At 34.5% G+C, this 18,623-nt stretch overlaps 1 protein-coding gene across 3 annotated transcripts; it reads right to left on the reverse strand.

Moving 5' to 3' along the window:
* Positions 1 to 53: 53 nt before the first annotated feature.
* LOC115968731 (pentatricopeptide repeat-containing protein At4g33990) lies at positions 54 to 8,596 on the reverse strand. Of its 3 annotated transcripts, XR_004086791.1 has the most exons (4): positions 8,089 to 8,596; positions 4,458 to 7,018; positions 1,615 to 1,904; positions 54 to 448 (listed from the first exon to the last, which is right to left on the reverse strand). XR_004086791.1 is itself a non-coding variant. In XM_031088221.1 (2 exons), the coding sequence occupies exons 1-2, from the start codon at positions 8,094 to 8,096 to the stop codon at positions 4,564 to 4,566; spliced, it is 2,463 nt and encodes an 820-aa protein (XP_030944081.1). In that variant the 5' UTR covers positions 8,097 to 8,596; the 3' UTR covers positions 4,322 to 4,563. The 3 variants fall into 3 exon arrangements, 1 of the variants encoding a protein (XP_030944081.1); XR_004086790.1 differs by lacking the exon at positions 1,615 to 1,904; XM_031088221.1 differs by lacking the exons at positions 54 to 448; positions 1,615 to 1,904 and having other exon boundaries at positions 4,322 to 7,018.
* Positions 8,597 to 18,623: the final 10,027 nt, after the last annotated feature.

Raw genomic sequence — 18,623 nt, forward strand, 5'->3', positions numbered from 1 at the left:
GAAAAAACATATTGGAGCAAGGTCATTTCAATTTTAGCAAAAAATACCAAATGCCAACCTTGTAAACCTCACCTACCTTTTTTACCCCTAAAGCAATGCCATAGACTTAAGCAATTGACAATCTCCTATATCATAAACAAAACAAGAACATAGCATAATGACATCAGGGTTACAAATGAAAGCAAAAAATTTAGCTTTCTTGTTTACACTTCAACATGCCCCTCAATGATTCTAATGGAAACTTGCATTCCTCCTTCAAGGAGATCTACTTAGTAAGAAAAGTTGGACTCACTGGTACTCATTAGATAAGATAGACTGATTGATACCCATAAAATAATATGGATTGATTGCTACTCAGAAGATGCTTATTTGGAAACAAAATATATACTTCGCCCCACTTTGATATTTCCCCCGACAAATTCTTACAAGAAAAGCGAAGCATAATCACCTGCAGCAAATATATTAGAAAACAAAGAAATTATCAAAATAAGAATAAAATGCAATTAATGACTAAAACAGTCAAATTCTGATTGCTGGGAAGTAATTGGACTGATAGTTGTAGTTAGAGAAGAAGCATCATATTTTCATAATTATCACATCATTAGCTAGGAATCCCAAAAGTACCATCCCCACAGCTGTAAAGCCAATTTGAACGACTAAAACAGTCGAGTTTTATAAGAGAGAATAATTACCATCAGAGTATAATTAGCAAGCGAACGCTATGAGAAACTACAATCTTAAATGCAACAGCGCACATAATGCCAGAATCAACTAACATGGACACGAACTTAAATAAAGCACAATATAATGTGACAAAACAAAACCAAAATTCAATCCAAGAATGCACATGGAGTGATCCACAAACAAAGCTAAAACCCCTAATTTTGGAGGTTATAATCGGGTTGGCTACAAATTGTAAGATTGGCACCCTATGAAACAGTGAAAAGCTCTCCAAATATGTCAAAAATAAATAAATAAATAATTTGAGACAAAGGGACCTACACACATAAATGAAGTTCAAAAGGGCGATAAATAAACACAATGTACATTCTAATGCAAAATAAATCCAAACAAAAGAATGAATGGATGGGAAAGAAAAAGGAAATGAAAATGTACATAAATAAATGAGGTTCCTCATACTTGGACTAGAGTTTGATGAAAGAATCAAAGAGAGAGGTAGAGGCATTCTTATGCATTTAGCATAGGACCGCACAATTCTAGTAAAATGAGAATCTTAGAAAATAATTAAACAAATGCATGAGAAAGAAAAGGGAAATTTCCAAAAATACAAGGAGGTCCCTATTCGGGATAGTGATATACAGCTATGAAGCACGGGTGTGTTTCCGGATTCGGGTGCGGGACTCGGCAATTTTTGAAAAAATAGGATGCGGGTGCAGCGGGGAGCGGCGATTAAAAAATTATTAAAAATAGTTTTATTTATATTTTCTATATATTTCTACTATTAAAATATTCTTAAAAAACACATTACCATGGCCTTGGTTTACAAAACAAAGAAAGAAGAAGGCAAGAAATAGAAAACAAAAAAGAAAACACAAAAGAAGCAACAAATATTCAGAATAAAATTGAGGAATGACAGATTTAGGATGTTTGGACCTCATTCAAAGCCAATTTCAGCTGTTCCGGTATGATTCAAGGCTAATTTCGACCGTTTCGGTTAGTTTCAGCCGTCAGCCGATACAATCCGATTCGGTTGATACGACCCGATTTTGTCCGAATCGGCCCGGTTCGGCATGAATTGGCCCGAATCGAAGCCAAGTCGGCGCGAATCCCAAAAAAAAAAAAAATGCAGCACCGACGCGGGGGGCAGCGGTGTCGGTGGACGCATCCCGTGTCGGGCCACATCGGACTCCAGTGTGGCACCCTCCCAGCCGCGTCGGTGCTTCCTAGATATACAACACCCAAAATACCATTTATCAAAGAAAAAATCAGTGATTATTAAAACTCAGCAACAAAATCAACAACAAATTAATCATGTCATCAAAACTTAAATTACTTCTTTCGTCAATACCTAAAATAGCACTTCCCTTTCCACAACTTATTCAAGCTGTGTAATTTTTCATCAAGTAAAATACCAGCACATCTATTTTTTAATAAAACTATATATACATATATATAGTTGTGTGTGTGTATGTGTCTGCTTTGATTGCCCAGAAACATGAAAGTTCATTTCCAATTACTTCCCAACAATACCAAACTCTCTTTCACTGTGCTTAATATCACAACAAGTTTAGGGACCTAAGGTAGAATAGATCATGTAAATCTGAATTGGTTTGTTTCCATGACATTTTCTTGCCACAGGTTACTAAACAAACTATTCAACAAAATTGTTTGTTTGGATTTTCCTACTTCCACAAAAAATATCTGTTTTTTAGAATTACATGCATGAAATGCTCCTGGTTTCATTAACTGTGAATCTTCAAAACCCATCTTTAAATCTATCCATTTTAATTCTAAATCATTCTTTTATCCCTCCCTCCCCCACCCCCCCCCCCCAAAAAAAAAAAAAAACCGTTTTCCATTCCTAAGAAAATGACCTTCTCCTTCCTTTGTAGGCAATGCAGAAGCAGCTGTCAACCCAGTACCTTTTACATACTGTTCATATTCTGCTTTCTCAAATCATAAATATCAAATCTCAATGTAAGTATCAACATTTGTTAAATAACAGAATATAGCTAGTAGGAGCATATAGCTAATGTCAAACAGGAGTTTTAACACCAAAGAGATTTTATGTAATCAAGGACATGGCAATTAAGGAGGACATGAATTCAGATAGAATTAAATGACTAGAAAAGAATAAGCATGGCTGACCCTAATTAATTTAAGAATCCAAAGCTGACCACAAAATTTTGGGTCTAAGGCTTTGGTTGTTGCTGTTGGTGTTGTTATTACAACAAAATATTTTGCACATGGGAGAAAATCCAAAGTAGTTGTGTTTGACATTTCATGCTACTACTAGCTATGAGGCCAGTATAAGGCCACCAAGAATTAATTAATTTTCTGGGTCATATTACGTACGATTAGCTATCATGAAGCTATTTTAAAACAGTGAAGGTCCATCTCACATGGCAGTAGATAGTGTGGAAGGAAATTGAGGAGATAAATAACAAAAGAAGAGAGTCAAGGTCATTCTTGCCTTGTTCCATTACTGAGAAGATTAATCAACCAACAAAGGGTTTTTTTTTCTTTGGACTTTCCTTCTTAACAGACAAGTGAAAAGAAACAATGTTTAGCAAATTCATTAATTTACATCCAAAAGAAAGGCTGAATAAAATCTTAAATCAGTTATTGTATAGAAAAGCAGACAGTTGTGAATAATTTTAGTTTGAATTCAATCTTGGCAAAATTATGATACCAAACTTTCTAATTTTCATGTATAGATTCTGAGTAACAAATATTAGTCAAAAAAATTTATTAAATGTCCATTACGGTTACTTAATATGAAAATAGTAAGACTTCACTATTATGAACTCAGTACCACTACCAAAAGAATGATATTGTTTCATGAAATTTACATGTGAATAAGATCTAACAACTCAATGCCAAGTTGAAATGTCAAATTCCAAATTAGCATGCCAACTTGTTAATAAAGACTCGTGGGATTTTCATGGGACCAAGGTTAATTTGCCACATTCAAAACTCAAAAATCATTAAAAACCCCCAAAAAAAAAATGAAATAAATAAATAAAAATAAAAATAACTCAGAAACCCTCTTGCTAGATCTGCCCTTTTTTCACGAAAAATAAAAAAATAAAAATTATACTCATTGCCCATGAAAGGAACAGATATAATTATTCCAAGTATGGCTTATGCATTTGGTATTTGATTTTTATTTTATTTTTTGAAATTTTGGGTTTATGGTTTAGTTGGTATCTTATAAGCAAATGACATGCTGGGCCGTACCTCAATGGCCTGAACCGAATCATTGCCAAAATGTCATACCTGGATTGGCAGCTATGACTTGGGTCATGGATCGGAAGTTGCCAAGTCCACTGCCCAAGTTAAAATATGATGAAGTGGAGAAGCATGAGCAAGGCAAGATATGGTTGTCATGAAAGAGGTGGATGATGTTGTCTGTGACGAGTAAGGGGTTGAGGGTCCGTGGTACAAGAATGTTAAGGAATTGTTGAAAGAGGAGGGTGTTTCCTGATATGATTTTTAATATACATATATATATATATATATATATATATTTGATAGTGAGTTTTGACAGAAGGTGATTTATTAGTTGATGAAGAAAAAAAATGTGATGATAAGAATTTCATGAAATTGCTAGTACAGATCAATCCTCAGAGGACGCTGTAGGTTCACAGCCTATGGTATTTATAAATTTTAAAAAATAAAATAAAATAACCACAAAATTGATGGGTTCTAGAGTCTAGGAAAAAGTGACAACTGTATTACCAGTTCAATTCACAAAAAAATTCATAAACACTTACAGACTTCCCTTTGGTACAACACCCTCCAACTGTATCATCAATTCTGAACTCGAAAGCTCTTTAAGCCTGGCAAGTTTAATCCTAACTATCAATTATGCAGTTCATGTCACCAATAATCACCGCAAGAGCAAATTCCATCCTTAAAATGATGGAAACGGTTCGAATCCCTCACAACAATCTCCCTCTCAGTTATCCTAGATATGAATTTAGTGGCATTGTGGCAATCACCACAAACCCGCAAGTTCTTGAAAATCCGAATGGTGCTTTTAGGAGGGGTGCTAATTATCCCGAAAGCAATTGCCAATCTCTCACTATGACTTGTCAGTATATGCTCCTTTTCATCATCTTCAACATCCTGCAACACAAAGCTAAAGTCTGGAATGTAACCGAGGCTCTTCATTTTTGTGGTCAGAACCTTCAATTCATTGTATATTTCCTCACATTTTGGATGGGTTTGGTTTCCAGTATAAAAGACATCAACCTTATTGTTCACTTCAATTGAGCTCCAGCCAGGGGTTTTCCTCAGTCCCCTATTTCTCGCCAATGATCTCACTTTATCCAAATCCTCCCATTTACCAACATTGGCATAAATATTTGACAACAAGACATAGTAGCCAACATTCTCTGGTTCAACCTCAAACAAGCGATCTGAAGCAAATGTACTCAACTCATAATTTCCATGAATTCTACAAGCACCAAGAAGAGCACCCCAGACAGAAGCATCGGGCTGTATAGGCATATTTTTTATGACATTATATGCCATTTCTAAACGTCCAGCTCGACCAAGCAAATCTACCATGCACCCATAGTGCTTCAAACTAGGCTTGATCCCATATTCTTCTTGCATCATTCGAAAGCACCATTGACCCTCATCAACCAAACCTGAATGGCTACAAGCTGACAATAAAGATACAAAGGTTACATGATCTGGCTTCACCCCCTCCACCAGCATTTCATTAAAAAGCTTCAAAGCTTTTTCACCATGCCCATGAATACCAAGACAAGAAATTACAGCATTCCAAGGAACTGAACTCATCCTTGGAATGTGGTAGAATAAGGACAAGACATCATCTAATCTGCCACATTTTCCATACATGTCAACAAGGCAGGTACCTACAAAAACATCCAAGTAGAGACAGTTCTTAATTACCCGTCCATGGATTCTCATCCCTTGTTGCAAGGCTCCTACATGGGAATATGCTGGTAGAATGCTTACCCATGTCCCTTGGTTAGGAATTATCTCTTTGTGCTCTTCCATCATACGGTACACTTCAATCGCCTCACTTGCAAGACCATTTTGAGCATAACCTGTGATTAAAGAATTCCACGAAATCGCATCTTTGACAGGAAGTCCTTCAAAAACCGTACGTGCAGAATCTATTGCACCCAATTTTGCATACATGTCCACAATTGCATTTCCAATGACAACATCTTCCATAAGCCAACCTCTCCTCAAAATGAATCCATGAACAGACCTACTACTTTGACGATCACTTAATTGAGCAACAATTGAAGCCAAACTCACCGCTGTCAACAAATCCGGCTGAATTCCTATTAGTTGCATCTTGTTAAAGAGCCCAAGGGCAGTAATTGGATTATCATTCTGCTCATATGCGGCAATTATTGAATTCCATGAAACCACATCTCTTACTTCCATCTGATCAAAAACTCTTTGTGCATGCCCCAAACTACCAAATTTGGCGTACATGTTAATCAAGGCATTGGACACAAACAAATCACATTCCAGTCCATGCTTTATGACATACAAATGAATGAGCATCCCACTTAAGCTATCATCTGATTGTGAGCAAACAGCAAGTAGACTTGAGACAGTTACAGGATCCATTTTTACCCCCTCCAGTCTCATCTCATCTAAGACCTCCAATGCCTCCGCAGCATTTCCATTCTGACAATACCCAGAAATCATTGCATTCCAAGAACCCATATCTCGAACTGGCATATTATTGAACAATTTACGCGCAGCACTTAAGAAGCCAAACCGGGAATACATATGGACCAAAGAAGCAGCCACGAAGACATCCCACTCAAAACCCAGCTTTAGAACCCAGCAATGCATCTTCTTCCCATCAACTAGATTTCCACAGGCTTTTAACACAGACGGAAAAGAGTATGAATCAGGTCTAATGCCAGAGGTCAACAAGAACAGATAGAAACAATTTATAGCATCACGGAAACGGCCACTGCGAACATAAGCTGATACCATTGAATTCCAGGTATAAACATCCTTTTTCGGAATCTGATCAAATGTGCGTTGTGCAAATGAGACATCACTGAGATAGGCATAAAGATTGACAAGCCTGGCTGAAAGAAAGATGTTTTGACCTTTCCCTGAGACCAAAAGAAAGGCATGAAGGCACTTGGCAAGGTGCACCTTTGTGCAAGATGAGAATAAAATATTAAAATCAATGTCTTTGTTCCCATTGTCGAAGCCATCTGAAGTGAATTGCCGAGAAGAGATAGCAGCTGAAAACAATGAGCAATGGGCTTGAAGTGATGGCAAAGATTTGGAAATATGCCTACCTATGCAGGTCGGCAGCAATCTGACAACAGAATCATAGGGTGTTAGCACAAATCAGATAGACTCTATAAGGTTACCAAATTCTCATCAAGAAAATACTGATTGCAAGGAAATTTTTTTCCTAATTTAGTAAACAATCTGACTGCCAAAAACACGCTACATGTAGTTGCATTTTATTGGAATTGGGAGATTACCCCAAATGAATTTTTCTTCACTTCCTTTTTTTGCAAAGTAAATTTGCTAGGCAAGTGATTGACAGTTGTTTGGCTACCTGGAACTACAAGGAAGCTATAAGTAATGCAACTATAAATATCATGGAGATTTCAATCCTCAGTTCCTCACTCAGGATGAATGTTGGCAACACACTTAACACATGCAAGTGGAATCTAATCACCAATTAGCATCACTGTATACGTAACAGAAGGAAACCTTCGCATTCAACAACAGATATTCAATGACATATATATTTCATGAGTCTAAAACAATTTTTCAAGAGACATATTTCTTATCTCAATGCTTCAAAGAGGCACATCTTAGTTTCAAGTAGCCAAAACTCTACCCAGATTTCAATTGGAAAATAAACCACAAAACCAAATAATTTATAAACAAAAACAAAAACACTAATTTAGTTTGGGAAAATAAAAGAAAAAAAAATACAAAAATTTAAAAATTAACTGGTCTTGAGGGAAAATTACATTAAGAACAAAGCTAATTCACTAGATGAGGCTCAGTTGATCAAAGCTTCTATTCTTTTTTTCTTTTTAATATCTTGGGCCCCAAACAATAAAATTTTCAAGATTTGAAGATTTTTTTTTTTTTTTTATAGTAAATATTCATTAAAAATTTGCATTCATAGTGGGGAGGAATTACCATCTAATAATTACTTGGAAGGTACATCAACATTAAGCACTCAAAGAACAACTAGCAAGCCTATCAAACATATTAGAGAACAAAAACAAAGCCATACACTGAAATAAATATTTAAGGAATTAGATGGAACAACATTAAGAATCTAAAACTCAACTCAAACATTAAGGACAGAACACTTTCAACTGTACAATGCTACAGAGTGTGGGGCAAAAGTAACCGTACCTGAACATACATGTAGCTCTAAATCAACTGCCACTGAGAAATGCTTTTGGCTGAGAAGGGTTTATGCGAGTAGGGTTTTTGAGTTCGTCCAAGTTTAAAACCCTCTTTTAATATAGATGAGTGACACGTGGCCAAAAAAACCAATCCAAAGGCCAAAAAAAAGTCCCACGTACGTCTCTCAATACGGTCTTTCTTTCTCCAACTTCGGCACTCTCTCACTCACCACGCCAGAAACCCATATCAAATCTGATCCAATTTTTTGAAACCACCATCTATAAAACACAGAAAACCAAGAAAAGAAAAAGTCACCGGTGAACCATCAACCACCCTCAACGGCCGACCTGTATCAGCAAACCCCAAGTGATTTTCGTCACCGATTCTTGTGCCGCTGCTACACACTGTTTCTTGTGTGTGTCCCTAGTTACCAAACTGCAATAGAAATAAACTCAGACTTATCGCCGGCGAGTTCTGGCGAGAGAGAGGGGAGAGATCAGTGAAATTTGGAGAACATAATTGGGCTTGGTCTGAATGAGTTTGGGTCTAAAAGCCCAGCCCACAATAGCCCCAACGTTATTTGCTTTTCTTTCTTTTTCATTTTTTTTAAATTTTTTTTAAAAAAATTCACTACTTCATTATTTCTAGTTTTCTACGGCTCTACACTTCTATTTATCAAATCAAATCACTAACCCTTTATTTATTTATTTATTTTATTCTTAATTAAACTATACTAATCTTATTTAGCCAATCTTCCCGTGAGTAAGCAACGGACAACCATAATTCCATTAATCAATTACTATGATTCACAAAATAATCTTTCTAACGTTAAGGAATTATAATGAGTGTGTGTCCATATCAAGGAACTAAGTAACTAATTAGTATTGGAATTACAAAAATTTAAAATAAAATAAATCCTCGTTAGCGTCGATGGTCTATCACACAATGGCGCCAAGCTGAATTTCTCAACTTCTCGCTCTTGCTTTCTACTTTCTACTATATTTTGTATTATGTGATTTTGCTAATTAGGTTAAGTCATTAAGGTGATGTGAGACTTATGGTGCTTTTTTTGGCTTCTTTTTTTTGTTTTTTTTAATCAATATGGGCCGGGTCGCTAGGCTAATTTGTTTATTACTTTTTTTTTAATTATCAATTTGAGGCCTTTGGGCTCCATTTGGAGGCCCAAAATAAGGTACCAAACAAATTTTGAATTTTCTTTCATAGTATAGGGTCTTTAGTATCACTATGAGATTGGGATCCTATAAGATCCTAAGATTCAGATTGAGATTCCACACATATCCCATTTCAATAAAAATCTTAGGATCATTCTACTGTACCCCCTCTTTTTTTTGGGGGGTATGGTACCCACTTAGATCTAGACCATAGAATTTACACATTTTAATCTTGACTGTTCATTTATTTTTAATGGAAAACCAGTAACCGGTTAGGCAGGTAATGTATAAAAGCAAGAAACACATAGACAAACAAACGACAATCTTTTGATTTTTTTCTTTCTCGCATTCTTATCTCTCAAATTGAAAACCTAGTTGGGTGTTCTTCTTCTTCTTTTACTTCAAAACACTAAAATATGCATCTCTGCAATGCTTGGCTACCACCACCAATGGCCATAGAGAGAAAACTACAAGAATCGCTACCAGTATAGGTATTTTTAAACAACAAAAAATGTGTTAAATATTATTTAGGATTTTTGTTATTTTGGGTTAATTGTTTTACATTTAGCTATTTGAGTTATTGGTTTTAAATCCAAATAATTGAAAGGGTTTTTCATTATTGATTTGATGGCTTTCTTATTAATCAATAGTTTAGGATAAGATAGTGCTAGATTTATCTGCTCATAAAATAGTTGCAATTTAACCAATCCATGAAGTTGAGTAAAGATAGTTCGTGAAACAATGTTTTCTTTTTGATTCAATGACTTGATGGTTTTGCTACTACCTATGCAGTACTATCTGAAGGTAGCTTTTGGTTTTGACAAAAATGAGTTCTCAGAAATTCTAATGCTTGTGGGATTTGGTTCAATTAATTCATAGGTGAAGTGTATTATAGAGCAAAAGTTCCCTTTTTTATTTACTTAATAGATTGATATACCCTTATACTAAAGATGTGAATTATTCTTTAGCCATCAGTCAAGGTAGCATATCAATAGGTTAGGCATATCAATATCTGCTATTATGTTATTTTGTTATCTACTTGGTTGGCATATGTCATAGTTTTTCTCTAAATCCTCTGCTTGGTTGCTTTGAAGTTATCAAAATAAGAATTCCTTCGGTTTGTGTTGTAATGGTTGTTAATTTGTCTTCTGCATAGAAAACAATGCTAAGGCATCATGGTTATAAAAATGAAACAATTTTTAGGGTTGTATTCTATTTTATTGTTTTCCCTCTTAATGAGTACAATATATTTCATATTTGAAAATTTTTAATTAAGAAGTTTATTTTATGATTTCTAAAATTGCGTGTATTATGCCTCTTAATACTCGATTCCTAATAGCTTATAATCCTTTCAAAGTCTTTGAAGATAAGATAAAATTCAGCTTATAATCCTAATAGCTTAATACTCAATTCTTTCATAAAATAATATTCAATGTGGTTATTCAATTCACCTTTTAATTGTAATGGTCTTTCAATTTTTCCTGTCAAATTACATGTAGACTTATGCCATTATTTCAAGAGCATCAAGCTCAAACGATCAAGTTTGGAAAATACCTATGATCCCATTACTTACAGTTCTGCATTCCATAGTTCTTGATATTCTTTCTGGAAAATTATGATTTCCACCAAAAAAAAAAAAAAAAAAAAAAAACTTCTACTCTTATTTGCCAATATAAAGAAAGACCTAGTTTCTGTATTCTCGATATTGTCATACGTAGAGTGAGGTTGCTTAATTAGATAACGTTGTTTGAGGAAAGCTAATGCTATCATCTCAGTCATCTAGACCTGGATGTTTTCTACTTCATTAGATTGAACTTTGAACTTAGTTGGGAAAAATCAGGTAGATTCATCAACATGTGCTTAATACGAATCAGGTCAGCATGACATAGTAGTGAGTTTTGAGTTTAAAGTGGCGGCTTTCTTGGCAAATTGGTCCAATTATTTTTCTCTTTCGATTTTTTATCTATGGTTATCGAATGAAATTCACTTGACTGATAGAGAATTTTAGGCGTACGCCAAACCAAAAAGAAATCACTACAACAAAATGTATTTTTAGTTACAAAAAAATTCGTCACTAAAAGTCCAGTTTTTCATCGCTAAGAACCTTTAGCGACGAAATCTACTAATTAGCAACAAAACTCATTTCGTCACTGAAACCCCGTCGCTAAAAGTCTTGGTGACGAAAAATTTTGTCACTAAAAATCCAATTTGTTTAAAAAAAAAACTTTAGCAACGAAAACGTTTCATCGCTAAAAACGCTATTCAATGACGAAAATATTTCGTCACTAAAACTACGTTCGGGTACATATAGTGACGAAAAAGTTTGTCACTAAAATTATTTTTAAGAAAATCCAGACACATATAGCGATGAAATTTTTTGTCTCTAAAACCATTTCTTACAAAATTTTGCTACATTTAGCGACGAAATATTTCGTCACTAAAACAATTTTTTGTTGCTATATTTGTGACGAAAAATTCATCTCTAAAACTTTTTTTCTGTTTTTATTTTTTTCATGGCTTTGATATTAACCTATAACCTGTCATTACATTATTAAAACCTCATATTTGAATAACACATTTATTTCAACAACACATTTATAATAAATAAATTAAAAAATTCATACATTCCACAAGTAAAAAATTTGCAACACATACTATAACTCAAGATGTTTTATAACAATACAAAAAGTGTAACATAATATAATTAGAACTAACGGAAGATGTCCTCATATGTCTTCAAGTAATGTCAAAAGTAAATCCCCTAAAAGCCACTAATAAGAAATCTGCACAAATATAAAAACAACTACATTAAAATCGTAAAGTAAAAATAGTAACTATGTTATAAGAAATATTTCTAACAATGCATTAAGAGTAGCCACACCAATAAATTAAAATCACAACTCCTAATGTATAAGTTGTAGAAAGCAAATATAGATTTTCAAGTGTAATATAATACAATTAGTTTCAAATAATGCATCAAAAAAGGTAGTCACACCATGTAGTGTGGGTCAATTGCTAAGATAAAGTATAAACCAAAAAGTGTTTTAACTTAAAGTTGAACCACCCCCATAGATAAGAGCGTAATCATAGCCCTTATTCCTCAAAAAGTTAAGAATATTATTTTGGACCTCTTTCTACTTAGCTCATGCCTCTTGGTCCCTAGCTCTTGCCTTTTTGAGCTCAATTATCTCATTTTCTAGCCATTGGATATACTCCATCGAGGAATTAGATGAGACGGTGGTTACTAAAAAAGAGAAAGGTCTCATGCCAAGTCCTTTTACAATATCGGACTTCTTAAAAACCAAGTTTGAGATCTCCTCTTGTGTAAGGGGAATTGCATTAGGATCTTAACAATGATCCTCTTGCACTTTGAGAATATTTTCCTATCATTTGAAACAAACAAACAAACAAACAATCAAAACATTAATACTACATATGTTATAACTTTACAAACATGATAGGGACGGAATGATACACATACATATATCGCTTCATCCTCATGGTGTATCCACATATTTGTATTTGGATTGAAATGAACATCTTTGAAGATTTTTGTCAATTCAGGAACTTGACCATCATTGTTATTTGTCTGATTAATTAACATTTAAGTGTTAGATAAATATACTTAATTAATCACAACATGTAATATACTAAGGTTTAAGAAAATGAAAAAACATGCACCTCCTCATCAATCCTAACAGCAAGTGCCTTTGTCCCACATCTATGTTTGCCTGAAGTTTTCTTCATATTTTCAGAGTTCTTTCTTGATTTTTTATAATAAACAACATTCAAGATATTTATTAGATCATGAATAAAACAGTATACATTTACTTCATCTAAGTATTAATCTAATCAGTTGACAACATAATATAGTAAACATTGGATAATAATAATGTACGCATAAATAATTTACCAACCAATTCTCATTGGTGCATCTCCCATCAATGAGTTCAGTCCATTGCTCAAGTATGGTATTCTTTTGCGGGTGGCTTTTTACATAGTCAGCACGATGAGATTGTACGAGCTTTTTATAAGCCTAATGCAACTTGTTGGGGCTAGAACTCAATGATCTTCCACATTTTGTATTTAATGTTTTCGTTACCAAGTTGGAATCTCCTTATAACTCAAACTGATCCTGTAAAATGAAGTGTATATGTATTATAAAAATATTATTATAGGAATTTAATATGCTTAGTAACAACAAAGACGAGTTAGACGTTATCAATGTAAATTTACCACGATATTTTGAAGCACCACATCTCTGATAGCAGTATCAACATTTTTCCAATTTTTCACGTTGTAACTAGACAAATTACTTTGCACTTGTACGCCAATTTGATTGATAAGCTTGCACGCATTCTTCCCAACAGAAGTATCATACTCTGCAGCTATACTTATTGGCAGCTTACCACTTTTTTCAACAAGTGCCTGTACTGCTATACCACGTGTTGTTCCACGAATATTTCTGCTAGTAGATCCTATTTAAACATTATTAATGTTAAAAAATTATACATTCCATGTACATTATAGCTAAATTAAGTGAAGCACAATCTCAATAGTAAAAACAAGGTGTAGTTGTAATTAAGTATGTTCTATATAATTTCTAGTCGTGCTAGTTAATGCGCCGGTAGTCTGCGCTTTCGCACTAGAAGAACTTTGGGTAGGAGGATTTGTTTCGGGAGGTGTTTCTGTAGATTGGACCACTGGGATAGATGCCCCACCTTACAAGCGTGTAAGTCATCCTACTGTCATCTGTAACTAACAAACATACATATAATGGAATAACAAAGTGATTATAAGTAATGGAATAACAAAGTGATTATAAGTAATGGAACAATAAAGTTATTATCATCTATTGTACCCTATGGAACATCTATTGTACCTTATGGATTACAGAATTAGATGACTCATCATCATTGTCATCGTCACCAATAGGTGGTACATAATCATCATCTACCACAACACTAACTCTACTTCTTTTCCCTTTTACACAATTAGACTGAGCAGAATCCTTTAGAGAAGTTGAGATGTGCTTCAATCCCAAAGTATTAATTCTCTCTTGGTTTTGCCTCATTCTATCAAATCTTGTCATCTCATACCTCGGTATATTATGAGTGTATTTGGTCTTTTTGGGCATTTTTTGAAACTATGTATTGACATGAAAGATAAGTACAATTGCTACTAATTTAACATCATAGTCCACACCATTATCCATATCAAGCAATTCACAAGTGCAAAATTTGAACATAATTGCTACTAACTCATCACAACAAATAACCACATCAATATCCATATCAAGTTCAAGATAAGTACAAAACATCTCAATAACAATTACTACTAACTTAACATCATAGTCTACACCATTATTCATATCAAGCAATTCACAAGTGCAAAATTTGAACACAATTGCTACTAATTCAACACAACAAATGACCATTTCAATATTCATATCAAGTTTAAAATAAGTACAAAACATCTCAATAACAATTACTACTAACTTTACATATCATAATTTACACCATTATCCATATCAAGTAATTCACAAGTGTTAAATTTGAACACAATTACTACAGCTTAACACAACAAATGATCACATCAATATCTATATCAAGTTCAAAATAAATATAAAAAATTGCTACTTAGACAAGTATAAAACTTTAAGACAAGTACACAACATTTAAGACAATTATTATGAAATCTACATATCATAATCCATATCAAGATCAATATCAAGTATGTCATGTTCTTCATTTTGATTAGTATTTCTTGAAGTTCCACCTTCAAGAATAACATTAGTTTCAACATCACCCATACAATAGTAAATAATATTGTCCTCAATATTGATAGAGATAGCATCAACAATCGCTTATTGTTGGAATGCGTCACTATCTTCTATATTATCATTGGATTTTCCACCCCCGACTTCCAAGACATCAAACACTCCCCTATGTTGGATGGATTGCACAATTTTCCAAGGTTTACCCAATTTGGTATCTTGAAGTTAAAAAACTTATCTCGTTTGACTAGGAAGTATAAAAGGGTCATTTTCATACCACCGACTTGTAACATTAATACTAGTGCAGTGTATCGGTTCTTATCGTTCTCCTTCAACCATTGGTACCAGTATTGTATCATTCACACTGGAACAAAACAACTTTTTGGCGAAACACGTACTCCAAATCCCAAATTTTGCACACATGACCATAGAAGTTGTACATTTCTCCCTCATGGTCCCCTTCGGTACATACACCACTGTTTTGGGTTACACGACGATTATCTAGGTCCCTTGTATGAAACTATACACCATTGACCATGCAAATTGTGTACTCCTTCACATGTGGCTTAGGACCATTTGATAATGACCATAACTGTTTAGTAGCTTTTGGTGACTCGTTAACTTTCAATCTATTCATCTATAATGACATACAACAAGTGATATTAATTAGTAATAAGCAATGACGAAACTATTTAAATGTTTAATTTTTATTAGTGAGTGATTAAATTTCAAATGTCTTACATATTCTCTGAACCACTTGGGAAACTCTTGTCGTTAGATTTGAGTTGGCTTCTCTAGTAGGATTATGCAATGTGTTTTTGTGTTCACTATAAAAAATAAGATGATTTATTTTCAGCTAAGCATTGCAGATAATATTCAAAACTTGATCAAACAAATACATGCATATGAAATCACATACTTTAAATAAGGCTCTAACTCAGGACTATTGTACAACAAGTACCAATGAGCAGTATCAAGCAATACACAAGACAAGTTGCCATCATTCCGCTTACCACCTGTAGGTTGGGCAGTCTATGAAAAAACTATTAATTTTTCGTTAGATTTATCAAAATCTTCATTTTTTTCTCTTCGATTATGCACAGTTTCGATCCCATCAATATACAAAGACCAATTGTTAATACATTCTTTGAGAATGTAAGCCTCTGCAATCGAACCTTCTAGTCGAGCTCGGTTGGAAACATATCTTTTCAATTTTCCAAGGTACCTATAAGGAAAAAATAAGCACATTATATGATTTTATACCACATGGGAAAGATACAATTGATGGATGCATCAAAGGATCTAATTACCTTTCAATTGGGTACATCCACTGATATTGTATCAGGCCTCCTAGAATTGCTTCTCGAGGCAAGTGAACAACAAAGTGGACCATAACATCAAAGAATGCTGGAGGAAAGAATCTCTCAAACTTACATAGTATAAGAACTATACGTTCTTCTAGTTTCTCCAATTCATTTCGCTTTAAGGTACTTGAGCATAAGTCTTAGAAGAAGTTACCCAACTTAAACAATACAATACTAATGTCTTTATGTGCAAACCCTTGCAACTCAATTGAAAAAATTTATTGTAGTAGCACAGGACAGTCGTGGCTTTTCAAACCAGATAATTTACCATTTTTTGCATTCATTAACCTTGATATCTTGGCTGCATAGCTATCCAGATACTTGACTGATTTCAAAAAGTCATAGAAACCATCTCTTTCATTTGGACTTAATGAAAAGAAAGCCCGATGCTTGTCATATGATCCATTAGGACGTTGTTTCAAATGTAACGTGTGCCTAAAGTTCATATTTCGCAAGTCTATCCGTGCCTTGTTAGTATCCTTGTGTCTCCCCTCAATGCCCAACAAAGTACTGTAAGTACTCTCATTAATGTTCTTTTCCACCTGCATGATATCAATGTTGTGCTTAAACTTCTTATTTTTCCAGTATAGAAGCTTGTACAAAATATTTACCTTTGACCAATTTGGCTTCCCAATGAGTTGTCTCTTTTTGTTACTTAGATGTTTTCCTAAAATTATATTTGGCGTTCTATCTAGCTGCTCTTGTATATTTCCCACTTGTAACTCTAAAGATCTCTTTCGTTTCTTCGATAAACCATTATGCAACCGACTATGTCTCCAACGATGTTTCATATGCAAATAGCTTGATGGTTAATGAATCCAATTTTACTTTCCAGAGCTTCTGAATATGGTTTATTGTTGCAAATGTAACAAGAACGATAACCCTTTATCCTCCACCCAGACATGTTGCGAAATCCAGAATAGTCATGTATTGTCCACAACAAAATTGCACGCATCAGAAAATGCTCTTTATTATAAGCATCATAAGTTTCTACACCTTCTTCCCATAACTCCTTCAACTCATCAATCAATGATTTCAAGTAAATATCAATCTCATTTCTTGGTTGATGGGGACCAGGAATAAGTAAGGACAACATAAAATATGGCTCCTTCATAACCAACCAAGGCAGTAGGTTATAGAGGATAAGTATGACAAGTCACATACTATAGTTGTTGTTCATATTCTTAAAAGGGTTAAATCCATTTGTAGCCAACTCCAGCCTTACATTGCAAGGTTCGAGGGCAAAATTAAGATGTTGCAAATTAAACTCCTTTCACTCCTCACTATCAGTCGAATGCCTTATTATCCCATCGTCCACATGTTTGTCTATATACCATCTCATATCCTTATCTCTTTAGCCTGACATGTACAATCTCCTCAGTCTTGATGTCAACGGGAAGTAACGCAATACCTCGTATATTGGTTCCAACGTGTATCCTTGTATCTAGGCGCCTCACACATCGGACATTTATCAAGGTTTTCATTTTGCTTCCAAAATAGTGCACAATCATTTTTGCATACATCTATATGCTCGTATGACATACCTAAGTCACGTAATATCATCTTTTCTTCATAAGTTGACCTTGGAACCAAGTTACCTTTTGGTAAAACCTTTGTCAGCAATTTTAGCATTATATCAAGTCCCTTATTACTCAAGTTAGTCATTACCTTTACATTCAACATCTTAATAACAAACTTCAAGATACTATAATCATTGTAACCCGGATACAACTCACGCTTTGCATCTTCCTCAAGTTTGTCAAAGTTACGCACTTCCTCATCTTCGGTTGCATTTCTTGATTCCCCTCTAATTCGGTCATCTACTAAGGCATTGACACCATCCATATGATCACCATCCGACATTTCATTATCATGAATGTTCTCGTTCAATACACGAGATTTTTCATGATTATACTAATTAATGTAAGATTGCATTAATTGGTAGCTGCAACCGTCGCAAATGAGTTAGGTTTGTGGTTATCAGTGGTGACGACTTCGAAATCGTCGCGAATGGGTTCGTATCGGCGTTGGTTACCGAAACCGTTGCGAATGGGTTAGGTTTGTGGTTATCAGTGGTGATGACTTCGAAACTGTCGCGAATGGGTTTGTATCAGCGTTGGTTGCCGGAACCGCTGCGAATTGGTTCGTAAAGGTTGGGGTTGTGGTTATCGACGACAGTTGGGTATGTGGTTATCGGCGACGGTTTGAGATCTCCTTATCAGCAACGGT

Source organism: Quercus lobata, chromosome 11 (genome assembly GCF_001633185.2).
Source record: "Quercus lobata isolate SW786 chromosome 11, ValleyOak3.0 Primary Assembly, whole genome shotgun sequence".
In the NCBI taxonomy this organism is placed as follows: Eukaryota; Viridiplantae; Streptophyta; class Magnoliopsida; order Fagales; family Fagaceae; genus Quercus; species Quercus lobata.